This window comes from Orcinus orca, chromosome 19 (assembly GCF_937001465.1).
Source record: "Orcinus orca chromosome 19, mOrcOrc1.1, whole genome shotgun sequence".
Taxonomy (NCBI): Eukaryota; Metazoa; Chordata; class Mammalia; order Artiodactyla; family Delphinidae; genus Orcinus; species Orcinus orca.
In genome coordinates this window covers 35,800,034-35,818,641 of record NC_064577.1, presented here as the reverse complement: position 1 = coordinate 35,818,641, position 18,608 = coordinate 35,800,034, and the positions used below count along the sequence as shown (strand labels likewise).

At 41.9% G+C, this 18,608-nt stretch overlaps 1 protein-coding gene across 4 annotated transcripts in view; it reads right to left on the bottom strand.

The window, feature by feature from the left end:
* TEX2 (testis expressed 2) overlaps positions 1-18,608 on the bottom strand; it is a 106,734-nt gene that overhangs the window by 41,339 nt on the left and 46,787 nt on the right. For all 4 annotated transcript variants that reach the window (XM_049702157.1, XM_004275633.4, XM_049702156.1 and 1 more), the window contains one exon: positions 16,744-18,406. In XM_049702157.1, the coding sequence (XP_049558114.1) occupies positions 16,744-18,381 (1,638 nt within the window). In that variant the 5' untranslated portion in view covers positions 18,382-18,406. The remainder of the gene's footprint in view (positions 1-16,743; positions 18,407-18,608) is intronic.

The window sequence follows — 18,608 nt, the reverse complement described above, 5'->3', positions numbered from 1 at the left end:
CTGAAACCAAACTTGACTACGATGCAAGTATTAACTTACTGATGACAAGAGGTTGCTGAGACAAGTCTCTGAGCTTGAAGGATAATTGTGCTGAGGAGTGATTTGGTATGTTTTTGTTAACTGAAAACCTGGATTTAGGGGGAGAATGACAATGTCCATTTTCCTAAATAATTAAAGCTTTTCTTTCTTTTCTTTAAAGCTGAAAGGCAAATCAGGAAACTCAAAAGTTTAGTTCATGTAAACAGAAGAAGTTGTCTCGGCCTGACCTCCTCTGGGGACAAGTAATCCCACCCAGTCTGGCCTTCTTAATTAAGCAGACACAGCCCACCTGCAAACAATCTTTAAAATTTCACAGACCATATTAACTCATGTTACCATACCACTCCCCATTTCTATCTCAGTGAAATCACATAGTGAAGCAGATGATCGAGACTTAGGCATTAAATAAATCACAGATATGATCAATGGTATGTCAAAATTCAAAGATATGTAGTAACTTAAATGAATAAAGTCGTGTTCCAGGTTCCCCCCCACCCATTAATATGTTTAAGAATCAACGTATGAGTACAGAGAGCAAACATGTTGAAGGTATGAACAACACACAAAACCCTTACACACAACAAAACAGTGCTAAAGCTAGTCTCATAGCTGTAATCAGTATTCATCATTTAACACTCTGCCAGCCCCACAGTACTTTTTCAAATGATATGGGTGGTCCAGATCTCTTTAAAAGAAGTTCTCTAGGGAATTTTAATTACTGTGTTCCCACACCCCTCACTTTATGTCTTTGAAATGAGCAGAGAAATGCTGAAGATCACTACAGTAGAGTTGGGATTGTCATTCTTCTCAAGGAATAGCCATTTCCACGGTGAGTATTTGAGTCTCACACTAAAATCTTGAATTAACAGCCTCGGCAAGTGAGGGATGCTCAAAATTCTCTTTTATTCATTCATCCATTCATCCAAACATGCAGTGAATCTTTCTATGTGCCAAGCAGTGTGTCAGGAGTTGATACAAAGATTTAAAGAAGAACAGCATTTTCTCCACACCCTCTCCAGCATTCATTGTTTGTAGATTTTTTTGATGACAGCCATTCAGACCGGTGTGAGGTGATACCTCACTGTAGTTTTGATTTGCGTTTCTCTAATGATTACTGATGTTGAACATGGAGGTTCCTTAAAAAACTAAAAATAGAACTACCATATGACCCAGCAATCCCACTACTGGGCATATATCCTGAGAAAACCATAATTCAAAAAGAGACATGTACCACAACGTTCACTGCAGCACTATTAACAATAGCCAGGACATGGAAGTAACCTAAGTGTCCATCAACAGATGAATGGATAAAGATGTGGCACATATATACAATGGAATATTACTCAACCATAAAAAGAAACAAAATTGAGTTATTTGTAGTGTGGTGGATGGACCTTGAGTCTGTCATACAGAGTGAAGTAAGTCAGAAAGAGAAAAACAAATACCGTATGCTAACACATATATATGGAATCTAAAAAAAAAAAAAAAAAGGTTCTGATGAACCTAGGGGCAGGACAGGAATAAAGACGCAGACGTAGAGGATGGACCTGAGGTCATGGGGAGGGGGAAGGATAAGCTGGGATGAAGTGAGAGAGTGGCATGGACATATATACACTATCAAATGTAAAACAGGTAGCTAGTGGGAAGCAGCTGCATAGCCCAAGGAGATCAGCTCGGTGCTCTGCGACCACCTAGAGGGGTGGGATAGGGAGGGTGGGAGGGAGATGCAAGAGGGAGGGAATATGTATACATATAGCTGATACACTTTGTTATATAGCAGAAACTAACACAACATTGTAAAGCAATTATACTCCAATAAAGACGTTTAAAAACAAGAACAACATTCTTGACCCAAGGGTACTCCCAAAACAGTAGAGAAGAACTGGTCTTCATTTCACCATCCTATGACCCCACTAGAGTAACTATTTAAAAAAAGTCCTCACAAAGAATATCCTGAGTGTGTTATTGGAAATAAAAACAGACAAACATGCTTCTTTATCATTGGGGGTATGTGTGTGTGTGTGTGTGTGTGTGTGTGTGTGAAATTTATGAACCAATTATATGGATTTATACACCTCAGTAAATCTTTTGCATGAGCTAGGAATATCTCACCCTCCTCCCAATGAGTCATTGCATCTATTAAAAAATGCTGGATGAGTAAGCAGTGGCCATGGGAAGAGAGTGTAATCTAGGTGTTTGTAAAGAAACAGCAATGATCAAAGCAATGAAGCAAAACAGGGGACAAGCGATACAGAGCACAGTGAGGCCTGAAGTGGACTGAACTGCTGGAGCATCAGTTTGGGTGGGCTTATTTTGCTAAGTATAGAACTAAGCATGATTTTTGGTTCACAGTTTTTTGTCTTTTTCTTTAGTCTGTTATTATGGTGAAGTACGTTCACTGATTTTTGAATGTTGAACAGTTCGCATTCTTGGGAAGATTATGCATGGGTCATGACGTGCTGAAGCTGGACTATACCAGCTCATGAGAGCTGATTCTACACATCTTTTCCCAACTCCACATTCAGTGACCTTACGTTGGTAACTTGCAACTGGCCATGGTGGGAGATTTACACCATGGAAATCAGTACAAAGAGGGCTCCCCCCACCAACCGGAGAGCCAGTTTACCAGCACAACACTATTATTATCCTTTACATACACTGCTGAATTTGGTTTGCTAGTGCTTTGTTCATTTGTCCAAGTGCATGAAGGAAGTTGGTCTATAGTCTTTTGCAGTGTCTTTTGGTATTATTATCTAGCCTCATAAAATGAGCTGGGAAGTGTTCCTTCTATTTTCTGGAGGAGTTTGTGTAGAATTAATATTTCTTCCTTAAAGGTTTGGTGAATTTGCAATGGAAGCCATGTGGGTCCGGAGTTTTCTTTGTAGAAAGGTTTTAAACTATGAATTCAATTTCTTTAGTTACTATTGGACTATTCGGGTTATCTATTTCTTCTTGAGTGGGCTTTGATAGTTTATCTTATTAGGAAATTTGTCTGCTTCATCTAAGTTACCCAGCTTCTGGGCATAATGTTGTTTGTAATATTTCCCTATTATTCTTTTAATGTCTGTAGAGTCTGTAGTGATGTCCTCTCTTTCAGTCCTGATATTGGTAACATTTCTTCTTTTCTAATATAATCATTTATTGCTATTAATTTATCTCTAAGCACTGCATCAGCTGCAATTTTTGATTTGCTGTATTTTCAATTTTATTTAATTGAAAATATTTTCTACTTTCCCTTGTGACTATCTTTGGACCCATGGCTAATCAGAAGTATGTTTAATTTCCAAATATTTGCGAATTTTCCAGACATCTTTCGGTTATTGTTTTCTAGTTTACTTCCATTATAGTCAGAGAACTTGCTTTGTATAATTTCAGTTCTTTTCAACTTGTTTTATGGCCCAGAATATCGTCTATCTGGGGAATGTTCCACGTACACTAAAAAAAATAATGCATTCTGCTGTTGTTGGGTAGAGTTTTCTATAAATGTATTTATTTGTCTTTTTAAACACAAACATTTTTCGCTAAACATCTCCTGACATATAATCCACAGTTCTCTTTTTATCCAATTTGGTTGCAGAAAATACTTTCTTACATGTAACAGGTTTACTAGGCTTAAAGTTCTAAAGGCAACTAGATTAATAGAGAACTTGCAGCAGATCTGATTTTTCTAGGCTGCTTCAGAGCCATGCTCAAGGCCAGGTTGAGTTTACATGCAGTGCTACTAAAACCAAGAAGAATCCATGGAGGGAGGGAAGGAGGGACTGGTGCTTAAGAAGTTCTAACGGTCAAGGAACAACTATGAAATTAAAATAGCAACTTGCTATCAGTGTCCTTTATAAGCCATTTGGCCATATGGTCCCCACCTGGGATTGCTCTTTTGAGTCATTTCACTCTGAATGTATACCTCCTGGCTAGAGCAGAGGCTACTTGAGGATACAGAATATGTGTGATACATTTGTGGGTCCATCACAACATCTTAGCTGAGATGCTCACCCTTTATTTAATGACTTTTGAATTATGACAATCATAATTTGATATGACAAACATTTCTGCAATAATATCTCCATATAAAATATTTTTCATTAGTTCCCAGCTATGTTAGATTATAGGAGACGTATAAAAAAGGCAATAGAACTAACATGGTTCTGGAATTTTCGACAAAATTCCCAACATTACAGTTATCATCCAGTCACCACCAGACTAGAAAGGCTGAAGGGAAAAAAAGACAAGCATTATACTATTAAGTTAGTCTTAAATAATAAGACAGCCTCTGAGAAACAGAGTAATTTTTAGAGAATTTCCCCTTTTCGAAACTCCTGCGACTGGACAGATTAATTATTTGATTTATGAATTAAGAGAAATTTAGGAATAAAAGATTGTTTCTATCCAATTGCTTTCATTTTTTCTTTCCTAAGTCAGAAAATGCAGAATTATTCAGGGAAGCACTCACTATCCAATGGAAATACAACATGAGCCATAAATGTGCATCATGAAAATATGTAGTTTTAAATTGTCTAGTAGCCACACTAAAAAAGAAAAAAGCAGGTGAAATTAATTTTAACAATGTATTTTATTTAACCCAATATATCCAAATTATCATTTCAACATGTAATAAATATTAAAAATTATTAATAAGATTTTACGTTCTTTGTTTTGTACTGTCTTCAAAATCCATTATGTATTTTACACTTAGAGCACATCTCAGTTCAAACTAGCTACACTTCACTGCTCAATGGCCAAATGTGGCTGGTGTCTACTCTACTAGACAGCCCATGCCCAATTCTTGGGTTCCAGCTTTTCAGACCTAGACACTGGGCTCAACCAGAATGGTCAAAACCCTCCTCTTTCCTCTTCCATACATGCAGGTTTATGCAGTGTTAGTAGGTGCTTTACCTAATTGAATGAGAAGATAATCTAAACCTGTTTCCAGGTGACACATTCTATTTTAGAAATTCAAAACCCCTTTAAAAAGCTAACATCAAATATTAAAAACTCAGGAATAAGAACAAAAGTAATCTAGGTAAAAGGCTAAAGTTTTTAAAACTCTTATAGTTCTATAAGATCATTAAAAGATACTCAACTTGTGAACAAACTTACATAACACTTTTAGCTTATTCCTTTGATTTTTAGTAGAAAAAAGACAAGACACAGGCACACGTGTTGGGACACAAGCCCTGCATCAGCTCATCCGTTTACAGGCTTGCTCAGGTGAAGAGCCATCACTCTGCACTAGTCTAACAAACAGCTGCTCAGTTTTTGTTCCTCATCAAATTCTTACATCTGGTTAACAAGAGCAACTGTTTCCAAGTGCTTCAGGGATTGGTTTTTAGCCACAAAGCCAGGCTCTTGACCCAGCAGCCTGAGCTACCACCTGAGCCCTCTACAGAGTTCTCACTGGGCCACAGCCTGTGTCCGCCCGCGTGGCCACAGTTCTGAGATGAGATGTGGCTGTCCTTCTTTGCTGACAGCTCTGACAGGGACAGGTCACCCTCTACCACGGGCCAAGCTGCAAGAACACTAGAACACTAGCCTGATTCCCAGGAATATGGAGAAGAGTTTCAAGTCCTCCACAGCTCAAAACCACAGGACCCTGCCTGCCCCACTGGAGGAGACAGTGGTGAGAGGCAGGGGTAGGCCTAGGAAGAGAATCCAGGAGCTGCTTTTCCTTGGGAAAGCCCGAGGGGCGGCAAACTCCCTTCTTCCAGTTGGGATTGGAGCTGGCTTGACCCTCCTCCTCCCAACCCCCATCCTTTCACAATCACCTGTGGCTGAGCTCCAAACACAAAGGCACCTGTGGGTTCTCCTTCCCTTTTATCTTCACATTTCCTCCTTCCTGCGGTACTGTGTTAAAAATCTATCGGACGCTAAAGTCCACAGCTGCCAAAACCAAATAAATACAACTCACAAATCAGGATTTGAACTGCACATCTATTGTGAACAATCATTTGTTAGCTTCAGTGAGACTGGATCCTTGATCTTACTTCATTACATGAAAGGCTGCTGGTCCAAACACAGGCACTGAAGCCAACCCACATCCATTAGCAGAACTGCAGAGTCTGAAACAATTGGGTTCCAATCCTGGCTTGACCACTTACCGCCTAGTTGGATGATGCTTAGCCTGAGACCCTTGGTTTTCTCACCTGTAAAAGGGTCCTGCACACCTTACTTCCCAGCTTCATGCCTCCCTGGTCCCCACCTCCCACTCTGCTCAAGCCATAATGACTTTCTCCACGATAACAGTACCTTGTTGAGGTACAGTCTGCATATAGAAAAGGAACAAATCTTATGCATATGATTTTTAAAATACTGATATTAATATTCGTTATAATAGCTGGCATTTAAGCTCACATTATGATCCTGGCTCTCACAGGCATTATCTCCTTTACTTCTGCCAATTCCCTAAGAATTTGCAGGTGAGGAAAGCGGTGAGCAAGGTTAAGAGATTTGCTTAGACAGGGGTTAAAAAAAAAAAAAAAAAAGTGGTCTGTGGAGTGGCAAATCTGGGACTTAAACCAAGTCTGCCTGACTACGAGGTCCAGGCTCCTACCCCACTTCCACAGCACAGCCCCACCTTTAGTCTGGCTAACTCCCGGTCATCCCTCAGGTCATGGCAAAGATGACGCTTCTCCTCGGAAGCTTCCCTGATTACCTAGGCTCAGTTCTCTGTTACCTTCCTCCTATCACTGTATTCATTAACTGCCTGGTTTACTTAACTACAAACTCCAGAAGACAATCACAGTTGTAACAAATGTTTGTCAACTGAATACATAAATGTAGCCTAATTCAGAGGGTGGCTGTGAGGATCAATCTGTAAAGCACAAGTAAGTAGGACAGACTGGTGTGCTCATCACAGCCTGTAGGTATAGTTGTGGCTGCACAGGTGGAGAGAAGCAAAGGAATGAGCTGAGATCCTACTAAGCACAGGGAACTGTAGGGCTTATTTGAAATAGAAGACTTGGTCCCTGTTCCTGAAGAGAAACACCAAATTATTATTGCACCAAAGAGCACAGAACAGGGACTGCCCTGGTGGTGCAGTGGTTAAGAATCTGCCTGCCAACACAGGGAACACAGGTTCGAGCCCTGGTCCCAGAAGATCCCACATGCCGCGGAGCAACTAAGCCCATGTGCCACAACTACTGAGCCTGCGCTCTAGAGCTCGCGAGCCACAATGACTGAGACTGTGCTCTAGAGCCCCCAAGCCACAACTACTGCGCCTGCATGCCACAACTACTGCGCCTGCACACCACAACTACTGAAGCCTGCACGCCTAGAGCCCGTGCTCTGCAACAAAGAGAAGCCACTGCAATGAGAAGCCCGCGCACCGCAACGAAGAGTAGCCCCCGCTCGCCGCAACTAGAGAAAGCCCTAACGCAGCCAAAAATAAATAAAATTAAAAAAAAAAAAAGGAGCACAGAACAAGAAAAGAAGTAACCTCAGAAAGACAACGAAGAGTAAAAATTGTTAAAGCTTTTCAGGACAGAAACTGAATTAGCTTCTTATCTATAGAGGAGAGGGCAGTGTTGTGACTAGAGCCCAGGTGTCCTGACTCCCACGTAGGGTTCTTTCTGGAACATTACAAGCTTTGATAGGAAACCCGGAGAGAATCACAAGAGCTGCTGCTTAACCCACACTGTCAGGCATCCAGGATGCAGACTGGCCACTGGGAGGCTCAGGCCAACAGGTGGCCAGGCACGACTGCTCTCCGAGTTCCCTGTTCTGCCCCCTAATGCACCCCTACTGACTCAAATCCAGGTTGCCCTTGCAGGAAGCAATTACCTAGTGCAAACCCTGATTGCTTTTTTTTTTTTTTTTTTTTGTGGCCCATGCAGCATGTGGGATCATAGTCCCCCGACCAGGGATCCAACCTGCAGCCCCTGCAGCAGAAGCATGGAATCTTAACCACTGGACCACCAGGGAAGTCCCCTGACTGCCTTTGGATACTACCAATCAGCTAAATTTTACCTGGGGCTTGACCTACTCCCTGGGTTAAGCTGCACATGGAATTTCCACACCTAAGCGAGCAAATATCCAATCTTGTGAGCAGTGCAGCAACTCCAAGGTCTTCATCGTGTTCCCCAAATAGTGACCAACTGTCCACTGCGCAGCTGTTCTAAAAGTCTTCACCCTGAATTCCTTACCAAGTAAGATCTTTCTCCAACTTTGTTTCGTTATGTGGGTGGGTCTAAAGAGGTACAGATACAGTTAGCAACTCATTCCATTTCAACAACTCAACTAAAGAACTCAGAGATGCTCTCAACCCACACTAGAGCGTCTCAGACAAGCCTTGTTTCTTTCTGACGCTGGAACTGTCAAAACAGAGACAGTGCCCGCCGCTGGGGGACAATGACCGCAGTCAGCTGGGCTGCAGCTGTCTGGCCCACAGACTGGTCCTGTGATCCCAGTTGTAAAAGGTCAGGGGTTTCTCTTCAATTCTCCGCTGGATTTAGAAGCCATGTCTGGCTGAAAGAACAAACCACAATCTATAAAGGGACTCGTTTAATACTTGGAAAGATTAAAAGCTACAATTAACCTTTTGCAAAATAATAAAGTCTGGAAGAACTATTATTGTGCTCACTTTCAGTTACAGTGCCAATCAGGAGGTGAAGGCCAATGCTCTCTTTGTCAGCTTGATGCTGAGGTGACCAGAGAAATGCGCCATCCCTCTGGCCTGAGGACGCAATGGGGATTTCTCTATCTTCAGTGCATGGGGTGCCTGGGCTGACACCCTCCTGTCACGTGGTTGTGCTGGCCTCAAGGCCCCTGCCACTCAGATCCCCTGCATCATTCCTTCATCTACTCTATCAGGGAAGGAGCAAATCCTAAACATAAGAACAGAGCCAGGACCCAAGTTCCCTTGCCGCTGAAAAACATCTCTGAAAAATCACACAAAAGTGTGATTATTTTTCTTTTGTCTCCCAAACTAAAACATAAGCAGGGCTTTCTCTTTGCCAGGCTCAAACCCTTTTTGATGTGTTAATGGTTTAGAACCGGAGTCATCAGTCAAAACATAATATCACAGATCATGGACTTAGAGAATACGGCAGGAACAGTCTACTAAACTTTACAGAACTTTAGATGCTAATTTGACTTTACCCATGAAAGACAGACCTACAGACAGAACTCACACTATGAATGATAGCCTCAAGCCAATAGTCAACATTCAAAATAAATGCTGATTGAAGACAGTATCTTAAAAAAAAAAGTCCATTAAAGGAGGGAAGCGCCAGCATCAATACTATCCACATCCTCCAACTGCCTGCTTCAAGGTCACCTTCACGGTAGTGTCACCAGACACACTGGAGTCGGGCCTTAAGCCACAGTCTCTGCCTGGGAAAATGGCCTTTATCCTAGTTTTTCCTATCCTTTAGGGCAGCACCTTGTAAATTCAGGTATGTGACTTGGCAGACAGTGGTGGAGGTAGGAGATAACAAGCATGTAAATTAGACAGAAAAACAACATCATATCAGATGAACCAATAAAATAAGCAAGGTCTGAGTTATGTGAATACATGATAAATATTAAATCACATTAACAAGTGTTGAAATTATAAAATAGATCAGCAAGCAAATAAATTAGTAGATCAGCTTTAGATCACATATCCTGTCAGTTAAATTTCTTTGAGTATATACTCAGAATGTAGACATTTATTTATAAATTATATACATGTTCTAATATAATACAGCTTTTATAAAAATTAAAAAATAGAAATAAAGAGCAAAAAATGAAATAATTAGCCTTTTCACTAACTTTTAGTTATGGCTTTCTGACAGCTTTGTACTATCTTCAGCTGACACCTCAAGGCTCAATATATATACTTAGGGTGAGGCTCACTGTTAATGATAATGGATGTAAATCCGTATTTCAACCAGTCTTCTTGATAATTTCCAAGGATTTTGACCAAAGGTCAACATATGGTCATCTGTATGTTAAATATTAGCAAGGCTTTTTTACGTTCTTATAGATAAAAAGAGTAAAAATATATACAAAAAGAAACTTTAATATTTTCTTCTTGGATCGTGCCTTCAGCAATCCATTTTGGAGACCACTGAAAGGAGAAACAGAATGAATCAGAGAGTTCACAAGAGCCGCTGGGGCATCAACATGACAACATGCTCATGCCCCGGGGCCATCTTGCTTACAACCTCCTTGTCTTTGGGCGGAAGGCAAAATAAAGGCTAATTATTGCACAATAAGAACAATCTTCGATGGATTTTGTATCTTCTTTACACATTACATATAAAATTTAGAAGTGAAAAGGTATATAGCATTGATATTTTTTCATGATTAATACTTTACTTTTCAAAAAAAACATGATTTGAGAAATCTCAGACCCACAATGCTCACAGCCTCTCTCTTCACTCCATAGATGACACCTGGAACAAAACCAGAAAGGATGGTCCTCCAATAGCTAGCTGGAATTCAGGATGCATCTTCCCAAGGAAATGATGCTACAAACTGCAGTTACCTATAGGTGGACCAGAATTACGGTTCAGCCATGTCATAAGTTAATAGGTTAAGAGGAAAACTGGCAAAATGTTGATAATTGTTGAAGCTGAGTATTGGATACATGGGGATTCATTATACTCTTCTCTCTACTTTTGTGTATACTTGAAATCCCCTACAATAAAACATTAAAAAATAAAAGATGAAAAAAATCATGCTGGGGCCACCTGACATCCTTACCATTGCTCCTGTGTAATTCTGGAAGCATTTTCCCCACAGTTGCTTCTCCAACCAACTCAAAACATGGGGTACCTGCTTGCAAGTGAGAGTGTCTGCAGTGAAACACCTCACCCGACAAACTCCCCTAAGCAACAAGGGGCACTGGGAAATAGCCATGATTATAAATGCCAAACACAGAAACTTAAGTGACCCATTAGAAGGGCAGGATATTTTCAGTTAAGTACAACATGGAAAGAAATACTTTTTTTAATTTCTTGTACTCATTGTATTAAGGATTATAAAACACCAAAAAAGAGCAACCATTTTTGGCTGTATGCAGTGAGTCTCTTTTGGCTGTATGTAATGAGGCTGTTTTTGCCTTAAAGTTTGCTCACTCTAATTTCTGAAAAGAAAGAATTGCATGAAATTGAGATTAAACTTACAAGTTAGAATTTATTCTCAAAATTGATAATGTTCTCCCTAAAAAGTATTCTTTTATATGTCAAAACCACAGCCTGTATTTAGGGAATGCGATTATTATAAAAACCTATCCCTCTTATTAAATATCTAAACATGACATGACCTAAGGAAAGAAGGTTCTCCAAAATTCATTTGTTAGTTTTGCAATGGTGTAAATGTAATATTAGTCAACCTTCTAGGCCATATCTTTCAAAAAGAGACACATCATCACTCCTGAAACCAACACCCTACTGCTGTGTTCTGCAGGTGGTTTATAAGTCTGAGATAAAGAATTTACTCATGAATGTAATTCACAACTACATGTCATACACTCAAACATAAACCCAAGAACCTTTTGAAATCTTCAGGAAGCTTCTCATTATAGACATGTGGAAACTTAGTGTGCAAGAACAGCAGTGAATTAAATACAATCGTGCCTCAGCATCCAAGGGGGCCTGGTTCCAAGACCCCGCAGATACCAAAACCCACAGATGCTCAAGTCCCTCATATAAAATGGTGTAGTATTTGCATAAAAACTATGCACAGCCCGCCCCCATATACTTTATTATTTTTTAAATATTTATTTATTTAGGCTGCGCCAGGCCTTAGTTGCAGCACGTGGGATCTTCGTTGCAGCATGCGGGCTCTTACTTTCAGCATGCGTGCGGGATCTAGTTCCCCAACTAGGGAGCAAACCCTGGCCCCCTGCATTGACAGCATGCAGTCTACCCACTGGACCAGCGAAGTGCCCCCACCCCATATACTTTAAATCATCTCTAGATTACTTATAACACCTAAGACAGGGTAAATGCTATGTAAATGGTTGTAAATACAATGTAAACGCTATGCAAATAGTTGCCAGCATGCAGCAAATTCAAGTTTTGCTTTTTGAAACTTTCTGGAATTTTTTTCCAAATATTTTTGATCCGCAGTTGGTTGAGTATGGGGACAGGGAACCTGAGGATATGGAGACTGACTGTATACTCCTGGTCATGTGACAAGTACATTCTTGGAAAAGAAAGAGCATCCAACTTGCTTAAGAACACTCAGCAAGGCAAACACCCCAAGTGCAATATGCTGACTCTAAATGCCTCATTCTCCCACATTCTTTCCCAGGGCTCCTGGTTCAGGGTATCTAGCTAGTCACCCAAAGTAAAACCCCCGGAAGGTTACCACCTAGGGGTGTTGCTCACAATGCCGCCCCTGGACTCAGTGGCACAAACAAGGCCCCGCCAGGAGCTAACTTACCCAGGCCCCCATGCTGTAAGTCCCATTAGCTTCTCCTAACATTTTGGTCTTCCCCCGGCTTTCATGCATTCACATGTCACTTTATTATGAATGCAGGTGGCAACATCTTTCTCCTAATTGCTGCTTCGTATTAGCTATGAATTCCCATCATTAAGAAGAAGCAGGCTTTGGAGAAGGTTCTGAGAGTTATTCTGTGGACTTTGTGACAGCTCTTTGGCCTCACAGAGGCTTCGACAGCTTCTATTCCAGACAGTAGAGCTGCTGATTGGTGGGGTTACTGGGGAGGTGGTAGGGTACCATGAGGCCTAACCAACCCCACAGCAGTCTTTGAGAAGAGTTACTACTTGGCTGCAAAGTAGTCTTTTTGGCTCACCAGCCCACACACTCATCACTGCTGCAGTGTCATTTGTAAACACAAATGTCTGCAGTATGGATGGAATAATAAAATCACCTGGATAAAGTACAGAAAAGCTTTACTTTTCTCCCCCCATTTCCTTGTCATGTGAAGGCACATAAACAAAACAAACAAAACTGCAACGCTCCTTGAATTGTTTATGAAGCCAATAAAGGAACCAGACTCTCAGTCCAGGCTGCAAGGACTGCCTGGGCCCACCGATGAGAACTTATATGGTTCAGAGGTTTAAAAATCACATGGTCTCCTAAAACAGTCCCGAGCACCAAGCTCCCCGCCTGACTGGTTCATGGGCTTCCAGATGTAGTCTACTTAGGGCAGGAAGTATGCAGGATCAAGGGGCTAGGCCTCTGTACTAGAGAATTTTATCACAGAGTGAGGTTTTATAGCCTCCTATATCAGTGAATGTTTAAAAATTTTTTCCATACCTGCCCTCAAGAATTGCATCATATCCTTTATAAAAAACCAACTAAATAGCATCAGATGCACAGAAAATAACTCAAACCAGCTGACGAATCCCTGGAATCAAGCCATATTCAAAAAGTGACTCTTTCAACTCCCCCCAGAAACAGGTTCACAGAACCGTTTTATAAAGAAACCAAGGCCTGGGACTTCCCTGGTGGTGCAGTGGTTAAGAATCCGCCTGCCAATGCAGGAGACATAGGTTCGAGCCCTGGTCTGGGAAGATCCCACATGCCGTGGAGCAACAAAGTCTGTGCGCCACAACTACTGAACCTGTGCTCTAGAGCCCATGAGCCACAACTACTGAGCCCGCATGCCACAACTACTGAAGCCCATGCACCTAGACCCCATGCTCCACAACAAGAGAAGCCACTGCAATGAGAAGCCTGCGTACCACAATGAAGAGCAGCCCCCCGCTTGCCATGACTAGAGAAAAGCCCACGTGCAGCAACGAAGACCCAATGCAGCCAAAGATAAATAAATTTATTAAAAAAAGAAACAAAAAACCACATTTATCCCAGGCATCAAGGGCGAAACACCTTCCTTAAAAAAAAAAAAGAAAGAAAGGAAAGAATCAGTCCTGCATGGCTCCCCTACTCACTAGCTACGTGACCTTGGGAAAGTAACTTCCCTCTCTGTGCCTTCATGTCCTCATGAGCACACAACTTAACTGAAAAGGGTTGTGATGAGGATTAAATGAGATAATATACCCAACACCCAGCCCTCTGTCCGTGCTCAGCATCGTAGTGCTGCCTTTACTGTTTCAATGATCAAATCAAAACAACCACACTGTGCTATAACTTTGTCATCCTCCGTGTAGGTAGTAAGTTCCTGATTAATCAGTAGACTACTTAGTAAATTGGACTCAGCATTAAAGATTGACTGGATTAAAAGTAAAATCTTCCCAAGACAATTATGAGCTCAAACCAGTTTAAACTGAATACTGTGGTCAGTCATTAGGCACTGGAGTTAATGTAAGTACCATTTTTCTTTGCTAAAGTTAGCGCTAACTTCCTTAGAGGGCGTGTAATTCAGGTAGTCACGGCACCACCCTATCAAAAAAGTTTAGCAACCATGCATAATGAGTCACTTTTGCTCCACTTCTTATATTAATGCTAAGCTTAAGTGTGCCATAGCCTCAAGATTCAGCACCAGCTTCTCTTAAAAAAGAAACAGTCTCATAACATATTGCCATGTGAAAGGGAAAAAAAAAAAAGACTGAACTGCAAAACACAGGCATACCTCATTTTATTGTGTTTCCCTTTACTAAGCTTCATTTATGTTCTATTTCTTGCAAATTGAAGGTTTGTGGCAACCCGGAATTGTCAGGTGATGGTTAACATTTTTTAGCAGTAACTTTTTTAAAAAATTTATTTTATTGAAGTATAGTTTATTTACAATATTGTGTAGCAATGAAGTAGTTTTAAATTAAGATATATACACTGTTTTTTTTAGACAGAATGCTATTGCACACTTAACAGAGGACAGTATAGTGTAAACATAACTTTTATATGCACTGGGAAACCAAAAATTCATGTGACTCCCTTACTGCAATATTTTGCTTTATTGTGGTGCTCTGGAACCAAACCTGCAATATCTCTGAGATACGCCTGTATATGATCCCATTAAATCAAAACAAAAAGAGTGCATGAGTGTGAATGTGTGTGATATATGTACTCATACATGCAGAAATGTAGGAAAAAACAAGGATATGTACCAAATATATATGTACATATATGTATATATTATATATTAACTATAATTCCTTCCCACTAGTGTGATAAAGAATATCTTTTTCCTTTGGGTTTTCTGTGGTTTTTTAAACATTGATAGTGCATTTTTTTTTAAATAAGGAAAAAAGGTTATGAAATTAAAAAACAAAACAAGACAAACAGTATTTCGGACCCTGAGAGTTCTTCCCCTTGTTTTGTTGTGGGGTTTTTGTTTTCGTTTTTGTGTTGTAATAAATAGAGATCATGGTGCCATTTTTTGAGCACTCATTTAAACAGAGAGGAGGACAAACCTATTAACAGAGAAACCAAACAAGCTTTGAATTATAAAAAAATTATCAAAATAACAAGTGTTGGCAAGGATGTGTAGAAACTGGAATCCTTGTACACTATTGGTGGGAATGTAAAATGGTACAGCCACTGTGGAAAATAGTATGGCAGTTCCTCAAAATATCAAAATTAGAATTACCATATGATCCAGCAATTTCACTTCTGGGTACATACCCCAAAGAATTGAAAGCAGGGTCTTGAAGACCTGTTTATACACCCACGTTCATAGCAGCATTACTCACAATAGCAAAAATGTGGAAACAACCCAGTGTCCACCAACAGATGAATGGATAAGCAAAATGTAGTAAGTATAGCCATACAATGGAATATTATTCAGCCTTAAAAAAGGAACAAAATTCTGCAATATGCTACAACAGGTAAGAACCTTGTGGACATTATTCCAAGTGAAACAGCCAGTCACAAAAAGACAAATACTGTGTGATTCCGCTAATATGACATACTTAGAGTATTCAAAATAAAAAAAAAAAAAGAAAGTAAAACGGTGGTTACCAGGAGCTAGGCAGAGCGGAAAATAGGGAGTTATTGTTTAATGGGTTTAGAGTTTCAGTTTTACAAGCTGGATGGTAGTAATGGCTGTACAACAATGTGAATGAATATTAAATATAATACCGCTGAACTGTACACTTAAAAATGGTTAAGATGGTAAATTCTGTTAGGTGTATTTTACCAAAATTAAAAAATATATATACAAAGAAGTGTGTATGTGCCTATGACTTATGACCTATACAAGCTACAGCTGTACTTCTATAGGGTGTATACTGTGAAACACACAACAACCAGAAACTTTTTAAATATGCAGAAATAAACACAACTGGAAGTTCTAGTAGTTTCTTTCTGCACCCTAGTGGTTTGCCTCGGCCGCCCGTCAGGAGGCCCAAATCCTGAGATCTGACGTGCACGGGAAGGTAATGCCTCCTTCTCGAGCCCAGACCCCACTGTGCGCAGAGCAAAGACTAGTGCCAGCAGTGGCCCACCCCTGACGTTAGTCTGCCTTCTCTTCCTCCGTCCCTTCTCTTGCATTCCAAGAGTATTTAACCCTGCTCCGAGGTCTCAAGAATATTTAATCCTAACAGACTCAGCTATAACGAATCCTGAGCAAGTAGCAAATCCCTGGCAAATTTAGAGAGAGACCGGAATGGAAACTGGATAGAAATGCTACTCTCCAGAGCCATGGAGAGCCTTGAAAAACCACATGGTGAACTGGCAAAACCTGAACTAGAATGAGGTTTACCAAACAAGTCTCTTGGGTGCCTGGAGAATGAACAGATCCCAAAGTCTTAAAAACACTGCTTGGGCAAAAACCTGTGACAATGAACTAAAAGAATAAAGTCAGATCTAAAATGAGGCTGGATGCCAGCCAGCTACTGAGGAGAGGCTTACCTTCAGTATCTCAGGTTCTTTGATATCCAGAGACCTTGGGTTCCAGTGTTGTAGATTTTTATGTAATCTGTGATATTTATGAGCACTTGGTGGTGTAAAAAACCAAATCATGCAAACTGCAGTCATGAATCCAAGGCCAATGCCCAGAAAGAGTCCACTCACGTACTGGGGGAGGGGGAGGATGAGGTACGCATAGACACACATGACAAAGAAGCCCAGAGTCTTCACGGGCAATTCGGGGTGCTGCATGGCCGAGTCCACCTCGTGGTCACTGTCCAGAGCCATGCCATCGTCCGCCAGCACCTCTGGCTTGAGAGGGACTTCTGAGAGTCTCTCAGCTTTACTCTCTCCCTCCGTTTCCAAATCAAAGTCCTCAGTGTACAGTTCGCAAAACTCTTCATCCTCTTTGCTCACCAAGGCAGACAGAGAGCACCTCTCAAGAACCAGAGAGCCGGTCTTCAGGCCTACCTCCTTCAGACTGCTCCCCTGAGAACTCTTCGGTTCTGCCTCTCTCGCAGGGTCCTCGGAGGACTGGGGGTGGTCACTCCTGGGGACGCCAGGGTCGCTCCCCAAGCCCTCCCCCTCGGAGTCACACTCCTCCTCCTTGATGCTGTAGTTGTTATTGCTTTCCAAGTGACCGTTCAGGCTGGACAGATTGGAGAGCTCTGAAGCACTTGAAGATAAGGCTTTGGGCCTATGGCTGCCACTTTCTTCCCCTATAATTTTACTAAAAAGCTGAAAAGGGTCATATATGACTTCGGAAAGGCGTCGCTTAGTGTCTTCGATTTTCGCCTCCATTTCGGGCACTTTAAAAAAGGAGCGTGTATCGGAAGGCGACGTCAGAGGGGAAGAGGGCGCAGTTTTGGAATCTCCACCTGTGTTTCGCGGCTGCGTGAACTGCTTGAACAGGTGTAAATTCAGCTTGGAGTCGGGTGGCTTGTACGACACGTTATCTGACTCTTGCCTGGAGGTGTCGGTGGACAGAGACTTGACTAACGTCTTCATCAAGTGCCGGTGCCGTGGCGGGTGGGGGGATTCTTTTGGCTCCACCTCGGTCGACAGGGACTTCACGAGGCTCATGAAGGGCTTTGCGCTGGAAAGGGTGGAGGACGAGGCACTGGAAGGGAGGATGGGAGACCTGGAAGGCGAGGACAGCGGGGAGGAAGAACTGGTTTTCTGCTCAGAAAGGGACGACACGCTGGGAGAGCTAGCTAAGGGCCCCGACGAAGACAAGCCCGGGGACAGAGCTAATGGCACCGTGCTTAATACTTGTGCTGCTGCAGGAGGGGGCTCCAGCAGCTTTGCAGTGTTCTCGGAGACGGGCAAGATGGCAGGGGACACGGACAGTCCGTCTGCCAGGATGAGCTGGGCGTCAGGGCCAGCGGGGTCATGGCCACCCTGGGGTTCAAGATAGAGGTCTTCCTTGGCTTCGAGCCCCGTTACAATGCTTTGGTCGTCCAGCCCCTCCTCCAGGTACTCCCTGAACTCCTCCTCCTCTTCCTCCTCCTCCTCCCCGGATGCCGAGAAGTGGATGGCGATAGTGTCTCGGGACACGGACCTCTGCACGTGCACTCTGGGGGCTGACGGTTTTGGCATGTCAATGGTTTTTTCGGCATGGCGACCATTCAGACTTGTCATCGCCGGCTTCACAAGGGCTCAGGCTCTGTGAAAACAGCGAGAAAACCAGAAGTCAGAAAGCGGTTTCTCCATGGGACACGCTGTCGTGTGTGGACAGGAATGCAGGTGAAGCTCACTTCTAAATGGTGATTATGGTTTTACTTGGCAGATGGCCACTGTTTTTACTTGAGCAGGTTTAATGGTTTAATTTTCATCAGATAAATTCCAGTTAGGCATTCTCTTTTATG